The 9,797-nt window shown below is 39.2% G+C and overlaps 1 protein-coding gene across 1 annotated transcript in view; it reads right to left on the reverse strand.

Annotated features, from left to right (window-relative positions):
- The window catches only part of KIZ (kizuna centrosomal protein), an 84,622-nt gene that overhangs the window by 36,453 nt on the left and 38,372 nt on the right, over positions 1–9,797 (reverse strand). The window contains exons 2-4 of the mRNA XM_010005115.1: positions 5,289–5,351; positions 4,088–4,244; positions 689–781 (exon numbers count right to left, since the gene is read on the reverse strand). Of these exons, the coding sequence (XP_010003417.1) occupies positions 689–781; positions 4,088–4,244; positions 5,289–5,351 (313 nt within the window). The remainder of the gene's footprint in view (positions 1–688; positions 782–4,087; positions 4,245–5,288; positions 5,352–9,797) is intronic.

A 9,797-nucleotide genomic window follows, 5' to 3' on the forward strand; every position in this document is an offset into this window, starting at 1 on the left:
ATTCCTGCTTATTACAATATCGACTAGCTGAGGGGGTTTCACACATAGTCACAAGTGACTACTCTTGCCAGCATGCTCCAAGTTATTACAAGATGTTTTTAGACATTTCATCTAAAAGAGCTTTACTGCTTTTAGTGAAGAAAACAGCGATGGTCTTGAACTGTATCATTTATATGGAGATAGGAGGAGGGATTAGAAGCCTGCATTACTGCAGATATATAGCAGAAGATATTTAAGTATTCCTTGTCAGTCTTTTTGTCTGTTACTTAGATAGGCAATCTCTTTTTGTGTCTTCTGAGAAAAGGTCGCAACACACAAAATTATAAATACATGGTATGAATTGACTGCTGCATTTTTTAAAATGTCACTCATTAAAAATATTTCCTCCTTGGTCAGACCATTTTCACACTATTTGGTATAGGAAATATAAAAACCACACAAAGATGAATATGAACAGTGAAAAGTTCTCCCTCCTTTCTAATTCCAGTTCTTTGGTTGAAATAATTGCTCCTTTTACCCAGGCTACTCTACTTCACTCAAGCACTAAACAATAGTTCACACTACAAGCTCTACAACAAAAATCCCCATGCTGAGACTGCTCAGCAATGCCCAGCTCTTCACATGGCAGCTCAGAGGAAAGCACATCAGTGTAATAAAACACATTCCCCCCCCACTCCTTTTGCATTACCTGCTCCTTGTGTTCTTCTTCCTTGTCACCTTCTGCTGACAGGTTATCCTCTTGAAGTGACACCGCACTTCTAATTTCCCTGCCGTACCATGCCTAAATGTGAACAAATCCGTTTCATTAAACTGAAGGCAAAAAAAATCCCCCACTATAAATCAACAAATACTACTTGGCAAATTGTGCACTTTTAAATGTAATGTCCCAGCAGCATTTTTTACTTGGACTATAATTAAAAAGTCAAGAGATCCCATTTTCTCTTAATTTTTCCACTCCCCTGAACAAGCACACAATCTTCTGCAGGTTTTTAATACACATTTATTCATTCATTCATTCATGTAATCTAGAATCCTACAAAATAGTAATAACTTGTTGACTCAAATTGATTTCACCCCAACTAGTATTTGTAATGTGAAATTATTTCTGCTGTATCCAGACAATGACTCAGCCGCTTTGGGATTCAATGAGCTTTAGAATTTGTTTTCCACACATCATCTTACAACTCATTGAGTTATTGTAAGGAAAAATATATGGCAGATGTTATAAAAAGCAACCCAGCATGAAAGGCAACTTGCTGTAGTGTTACTAACAAACAACTGCATAAACTGCCTGCACCTCCACTACATTGTTTAATTGACCAGATGTAATGCATTCATAGGAGGACTACTGCTTAAGAGCCAAGCACACGCAGCACCTATAATTAATCCTGTTTGTTAGTAATTGTAAACCCCAATAACAAGTTACATCGGCCCTGAATGAAAGCACTTCAACACCTATTCTGCACCAGGTAATATGTATGAAAAGAAATCTTTAAAACAATTAACCAGCTTTGCACTTTACTCCAGTGGTGCAGTCAGCAAGTCTGCTATTTTTCCAGAGAATAGAAGCTGTTCATAAAACTGTAAACGTGAAATTTTAAGAAACAAAAACTAACCACACTAGAATTAAAAGATGCTCAAAAAAACCCTCAAATGTAACTACTGGATTTTTCTGAAGGCCTAAGTGAATTTACTTAAGAGTCCTAAAAATTACTGGACAAACTGCAGGCACACAAACATAGAAAAAAGCCAATTTCTCAAAACAAAAAGAAGTTTTGTCAGCTACAGCCACATAATAAACTGTGTACATAGTCATGACAAAGCACTCCTAAAAGGCATTCTCTCTCTATGAAAAAATGAAATAGTAATTATTTATTTCTGTGTATGATAGATTAAATCATTACACGCTCCATAATTCTTATGCAATCCGCAGCAAGAGGGCTTTTCATAATGTAGCATAGAGGGTATATAATCTGTGTGCTGCTCAGCAGCTCACAAAAACGTAAGTCTAACCTGGCACAAATAAAATGAATGGCACAGAAACATCAAAATGGAAGCCATGAATGGAAACTCTGCTTGCTGATCTACCCATGGCACATCTGTGACTCACATCAAGATGTCACAAAAACCAAGCACGAGGCAAACTGGTGTGCATTAGGCTTGGCAAGAATAAAAATCCTTAAAACGAAGAGAGGAGACGTAGCATCATGACATGCCCCCAGTCCTGCCCAGCTCCAAACAAAAATTTTATTTAAAAAAGAAAACGGGGGAATCATGCATAGACCCCCAGGGATAGTCTTGAAACTACACATTATTAAGCTGAAGCAAGGAGAAAGTGTTTTTCTTTCAGTCCTGTACCACTGTCATCCAAGGGTGCTGCTGCACATTCACATTTTCTAGAACTCGGACTCAGGATTTTTGTAAGACTCCTGTAAAGAAGATCCTGTCAAAGCCTTACTGTCTCAGATCAAACTACATGTGTCCCTGAACACAAAAGGAAGGAAAACAGTACACCAAGAACACTGTTCCTGTTTAAATTCAAATTACATTTCAGAGAAATAAAAAACAATCACAACTGGGTTTTAGACACTCACACAAGAATAAGTGCTGTGCCAGAACCACATTGCAGAGGCTTAAAACACCCCAACTAACTTGTTTCCTTCCCTCCTTTATTCCACCGAGTTAAAAAAGAGGAGGAACAGAAACAGCCCTTGCCACATATTTCTGAAGAATGCTGCTGCTCATGGAAAGCGGATATAAACACGTATCTGCCTCTTCAAAAATCTGACTCCATACGTTAGTTGCATGAGCAGATGCCACAATTTTATTTTTTAAAATCCAAGATAATTACCAATCTATACCACTTCCCAACATCTCAAATTGTTCTTCAGTGAATAGCAAGAAAACATATTATTACAATTCAAAAATCTTCTGTGCTTGGCTGTTTCTTACAGTAGCCTATTAAACTAAAAGTACATCAGTCATAAGCTACAATTAAAAAAATATACTGTCTTTTATAAATGGATCCTGATAACGTTTGTTTCAAACATTAAGACATACAGAAATCTCTTTACTAGGACAGAGGAGTTCCATCTTATTTCTGCATTAACTATAAAAAAATACAATTGCAGCTGTTGAATGGTTGCTTTCATTTGTCCTCATGAGTTTTTATTTTTTTTAAATGTAATGGCTATACATGTACGCCACAGTAATTTTAAAAAAATTTGTAATTTCAAAACAGAACAAGCATGTACTAGTTTGACAGCCCCTTTCATAAAGATATTTCCTAGATAAATCACTAAAGAGGGACCTCAGAAGTTAAGTTCAAAATTTCCAACTCTGACAGCACATGGTTCAAATGTGAGCAAACGCACAAATGTTACCAAAAGCCAAGATCTGAACAATGCAACAGGATGCTGGAGGGAGTAGTGCTTTCTCTGACCACTGCTGAAGTATTGCTATATGACTGTTATAGAGCTAAGTGGGTGCTCACTGTATCTTAGCTTTAGTCCAGATAATTCAGAGTAATTTGTTGTAACTGAAGTTATTTACTCTTACACTTCCTTTGCTGATGAAAACAGAGCAGCAAAGTAAACATGGGGAAGACTAACTATGGCTATTTAGGGTGTTCACACCAGCAACATGTATTCATCTCCATTAAATGTATTTGGGTATTTTTAAGTCATAAAACTCTTATTAAATACTGTCTTATAACAAAGTCTTGATCAAAATATTACAACTCAAGTCTTTTTTGTGTCCTAACCTAGACACTGCTGGTTTATTATCTTATCGCTAACACTCCAAATACATGACCCATTTCCACATTATCTCAGTTCTCCCTCGCTTCCAGGAGAGTCGGAAACGGAGGGCACTTCACAGTAGACCAAAAGTAGAGTTCTGTGCTGACTACTCTGCAGCTGCAGGAGTTTCAGTTCATTTCAAATTTCCAAACGTTACCACTTTAGGCCCTCCAAAACACACTTCACTAACATCTGAAGTCTTGACATGCATAATACTCAGACAAAAACAATTTAGCAACCCTGTAATACCAGTAAACACTAACGTATTAAGTCTTATAGAAAGTTACTTCCATCTTCTGAATCATCCCTGAACCTGAGGTTCTCATATGAGCTTCAAGTCGGTCAAACTCCTTTAAAAAGGTCTGGTTTCGCAGAAGAGCTGCTTTTTGTCGTTCATCCACTTCTTTCAAGGATTTTTTCAGCTTCATATATTTTAGCTTCATTCTACAGGGGAAAAATAAACTGTACTTAGAGACTTTGAAATTAAAACAAACACATCTATTACAATAACTTCAGACACATCCATACTGACACTTATGCAGGAGATGCCCCCCCAAACAGGAGCAGAAAAATTCTACTGCACCACTGTCCAAAGCTACATCTGACAGGATAACTTCTATGTCACTTCAGATGTAAACAGGGGGGGTGGTGTTCAAAAGGAGAAAAGTCTCTTTAAAAACTCTTTTAAGTTTGTTTCAAATTAATTTTAGTCACTTAGATCACATTAAATCAAAACAAACTGTATTTAGAAGAATGTGCTCTGAAAGTCATACAAACAGTAACAACCAGGCTGGAGCTTCACCACTGCTTTGAACCAGCCTAAATCCATGCTGCACTAAATGGGGCATCACAGCCTTTCATTTTTTTGTGCCAATACTGCCTGCTTTGTGGCCACATGGCCAAGTAGGCCAAGAGTAATCCAGCTGAAGATCCACCTAAAAGCACATCTGAGGAAAGGAGCACTGGATAAGACATTTTCCATAACTCCTTTGTTGGTTTGGGCTTTGTTGTTGGGTTTTTCTTTTTTGTTTAGATTGTTGTTTAGGGTTTGGGGTTTTTTTGTGTTTTTTTTTTACAGATTGTATATGCAGTTTACATTAAATAGATAATGCAGAAACAATCCAAAGAACAAGACCAGAACCTAGAATATCCTCTAGAACTTTCTAAAACTTTCACACATTCTAAGACCCTAGGACTTTGTAGCACAAACTATGCTACAGTGATTTTATAAAAGTTGCATCAAACTAACTTGTATGTTAGTTATTACTAAGATTATAACATTTCAGTATCAAGAGAATAAGTTAGTTATGTTATTGCTGAAGTTATTTCATTGCTGACTTGGAGACATGAATCTTACATTTTACCTAACTTATGAATATAAATTTGTCATTAAAAAAATATTAAAGAGAACTTTCTAAAAGCTTTCCATGATACCCAAGTCTGTAACTAAAATAAAATAAGCTATAAGAAGCTTTTAAATAGGCTTACAGGTATGCATCAGATTTTCTGTATTCTACCAGTTTTCTTTCTAATTCCAGCCTTCTGGCTTCACTGGAAGATAACAAACAAAGCATATAAAGACAAAATTATTTCACAATTCTCAAAATGCAATAAATAAAGCATTTCACAGAGCATAACCTTTTTCTGAACAGAGAGTACAACTTGGCTATATTGGTAGTCTTACAGATTGATCTACCAGCCAAGCTTACCCCTCCCCCCAAAAAACCAAATCAAAACAAAAAACAACTTCAAAGCTTTTACTTTTCTCTCTGTTCCTCACTGGAACAAGCAATTGGCTGTTTTAAAGGTAAAAGATGCCTAAATTTGTATATTGCCACAGAAGACCCACCAAAATAGCCAGATATTTCTGCCCAGCCCCAGTTGCTTTTCCAGGCCTCCTTCTCCAGCAGCGCCTGGAAGGGTTCTGAAATTCAAGACTTGCAACCCACAAGGTCATCTGGTCCTTTCTTCCCCCTCTAAGTCCCTGAGCAGACCACTTTCCATGCAGGAAATACTAAGCTGAACTTGCTCAAATGTACACCTCCCTAGAACTTCTCATAGCAATATATCAACACATTAAAAGATTTTTAAAAATCCCAACTGTTTCCCAGCTTACAGACTCAATGTGCTATCCAAGCATTTTAATTAACAATTTTAACTTTAAAATCTAGTGAATGTTTCATACTTTTGCATTAAAGCCAAGTACATCTGGAGATATGTTCACACTACCTAACTAAAGGGTAACAGATGCAAGTACCATCAAAAATATTTATGGCTGTGAAAGTACTATGGGGTCATCAGTATCTGCCAAAAGCAATATAAAGGTATATATCCATGGGGTTGATCTGATAGCTTAACAACAAACTTTATGCCTCACCTACAATCTTTTTCAAAGAGAATCTATTTTCAGGAACAGAAAAGAGTAAAGCTGATACTATTTAATGATTACAAATTGCATCTAAAGATAAGCAACCACTTCATGAGCAAAAAAAAATAAAAATCAATTTTTAAGACAGAGGCTTCCAGCAGATTGACATTACAAATGCCAAAACAATCAAAGCAAGTACCCTAAGTTGCTTATTGAAGAATCTCAAATCTTTATTAGCCAGGAAGGCTGTACATGTGCAAGTGATGAGACCTGATCCATGAGCTTGCCTGTACCTGTGTGGCTAGGTGTGCTTATCTCTGGATTTGTGTGCTCCCCTACAAACATGTCTCTGTCAGAGGCACTCACATTTGCCTCCTCCCAGTTGTCCTGCACAGAAGAGAGCAAGAAAAAAAACAACCAACACACCTCCTGCTTCTTAGTCTGAGAGATCAAGATCAAGGCATCCATTTTACACATCTGATCCTGCCACTGTCTGAAACAAGATTAGGTTTTCATGTCATGCATGCAATTTAAAAGCTACGCTTCAACTGGGATCTCATCCTTTCAATTTCCTTTTACATGACAGACAGCTAAGCAAAAGCAGATTTCAAGATCTTGTTTTTACACTTAGAAGTAATTTTCATGACTCAATGAAGAACACTGATATCCTGATGGATGTAACAGCCAATGGATGTGAACAGCCATTGGCTCCAACACTATTTCCCATTCTCTGATACCAAAGGTAGCACATCACATTACTTAGCTCCTGAAGGATAACTTCCTCTCTACCAGCATGGTTTTCCAGTATCCCATTAATTAGTCTGCTGCAGATATTTAGACAGCACACAAATACCTAAGTAAGGTCTTCCCAAGGCAAAGCAAAGTGGTATAAAAACCATCAGGTAAGAGCCTCTCAAGCATTTGAGTACCATTGTTACTCAAATGCCCAACGAAGCTACTGCACAGCTCTGGGTGTTCTGCCACACAGCTCCACCCAAGCACCGAATTAGGGGCAATCAAGACCTCCCTTGTGGATATGCTTGCCTAGGTTCTGGCAAAGTTCCAGCAGTTTTGCTGTGTCAGTGGCAGAAGCAAAGCTTGAAGCAGTGCAGGGATCAGTCTGGCCACTCCACTGCACCACCACCTCCTTTGTTACATGAGAAAACAAAGCTCTTGGCCTACAACTCTACTTGTTCATGCAGTTTTGCATTACGCTGCAGTGGTTTAAACAGCTAGATATCGACTTTTTTCTTAAATGGGCAAAAATAGCACACTTCAGAACTTCTTAAGGATCCAGGTGGCTGATTTTCAAACAACCCTGAATCTTCAGTCTACAGAGAAACTGTTAAGTTTGGGATTTGAAAGGAGAATTAAACTCCCTGGTCAACCACAAGCTCTCTGTAATCTCTGGCATTTCACCAAGAATCGATCTGCAGTGATATTTGATCCCTCACCTCTCATTTAAAGCAGCAGGACTTAAAGGCCTCAATATTTTTTGAGATACCAGGCCTTAGTCTCTCTGGGCTTTCGTTCCACATCCATAATGTAGGAATAACAGTATTACTGTCATAATACCCTGTTGAGATAAGTACACAGAAAATTGTGCAACACTTGGGCACAATGCAATCTTCCCATAAAAGTAAGAAATACTATTTTTACTGTCGTTTTCCTACACCCATCTGACATTAAATCAACTGTTGAGCACTGAACTGAACCAACCTTATAGCCTGGAGCCTGGCCAGAGCCTGTTGAAGCCTTAGCCAAGCATGCTGGTGTCCTGGGCAGGTTAGAGGAGTCCTGCTTTGCACCACGTTCTACACAAAAACTGGTAACAGCAAGTATTTCTGAAATCAATAATCCTACCTGGTTTACATTCTCTGTTCATGATATTCCAGTATATGTTTACTGCAAATTGCCCTTAGCGTGAAGCATCTGGCTTCACAGTCTGAAAAGCCAAGCTAATTGCAAAGTTAGTCACAGTATTAAGTACAGTACTTAACTATATCATTAATTTACTTCATCGCCCTCATCAGAAGCGGCTGAAGGTTAAGTGCTGAGTAATCACAACATGTTCCTACAAAAAACAGAAAACAAACTCCCTACCCCATTTCACTTTAGACACCTCGATAATTCTGCTCACAACACAGATACTACAGAACTATACACGCAGTAATTTTTATATTTAGATTTCAAAGTGGGACTTTAAAAGCTGAAATGCTCCAGTGATTAAAAAAAATGTTCATATTTTATACTTCAAAAAGTTGTTTAGATAAAGGGTATCATTTTGTGAAATTCTTAAGAGGCAACTCCCTCTGCAGCACCGTTCCCAGAGGCAAAAGCAATGCACAACTTGCAGTCTGATGTAAAGATAACCCCTAGTTGGTGAACACCACCAAGTACAAATACATCTTTTATCTTATATTTTAAAGTACATACAACAGAAGTGTGCCAGGCAGAAAAGGTCTATTTATTGTCACAAACCCTGTGAACCTGGGTCTCCAGACGAAGGACAGCTCCTGCAATCCTGCCATCTGCCTGCCTGTAATTCCTCTTCCCCAAATAACTCCTGAATCTTTTAGTGCAGCTGAATTAGACTGAGGAGTTGACACCTGAAACTTAATAAGTTCCCAGAGGTTTCAGAAGGGCTGAAAAGGGGGTAGTCCATTTGTGCACTGTGAGCTCAACCCTAGCTCAGACAACAGAGAAACTACAAAAGAGGTGGCCAAACTTCATGCAGATCAGGCTCTTGGGAAGCACAAGACATCCCTGCTCCTAACAGAGTGATACCTGCACACAATTTAGAGCAGCATGCAGTCTAGAACACTCAGATTTTAATCTGTCTTGTCCATTTTTGTAACGGCACAACTTCCTAAAAAATGTCTATACAAAAAGTCTGTACGTTGTATATCCTTATCCAAGTTATTCTTGTTTTGTTTGCCAGTCGTCTGCCAGAGCAGACCAGGATATTACCAAAGATACACACAACATTTTTGCAAAAGTGCAAGTTTATATTCTCACCACCACGGTCTTATTACTTCTGCTTATACCAGTTTTGAGATGCTACAGCGAGACCCAGAAATCAACGTCTTCTGTACTAAGCAGAAAAGAGGTACTGCTTAAAAAAGGGCCTCACAACAGTATACCATCAATGACCTCGAGATATTTCCTCGGGCCGGGAAAAAAGAAGTGCTGACACCAACTGCGGGTATTGCAGTGAGGAACAGGCCGGGAGCAGCACCCATTGCACAGAGCTTCTGAGGACCAGCCCGGTGACAGGGATTCCCCAGGCCACACCCTCCCTCCCTTTCTTACTGACGGTGAGACCCGCCCGTGAAGCACCCACAACCTGAAACACCTAAAATAACTTGTTTTAAAGCCTAAAACGATGTCTGTAGGAGAAACACCTGCACACGCCCACTCATCAGCTACCCAGCTTTGAAACACCGGCATTTCTGTTGCTCTGCTGAAGTAGGAAGCGAGGCTGCCATCGCTGCCGGGAGCGCTGCCGAACCGCTGGGCCGAGCGGTGCCAGGTGCCCGGCGCCCCCAGCTCTGCCCCGTGTGCCGGCACAGCAGCCACGCCGCACAAGGCCCCAAACCACGGCAGCCAGGGATGACCGGCGAGCGAGC

This window comes from Chaetura pelagica, unplaced genomic scaffold (genome assembly GCF_000747805.2).
Source record: "Chaetura pelagica isolate M959 unplaced genomic scaffold, ChaPel_1.0 scaffold171, whole genome shotgun sequence".
Taxonomy (NCBI): Eukaryota; Metazoa; Chordata; class Aves; order Apodiformes; family Apodidae; genus Chaetura; species Chaetura pelagica.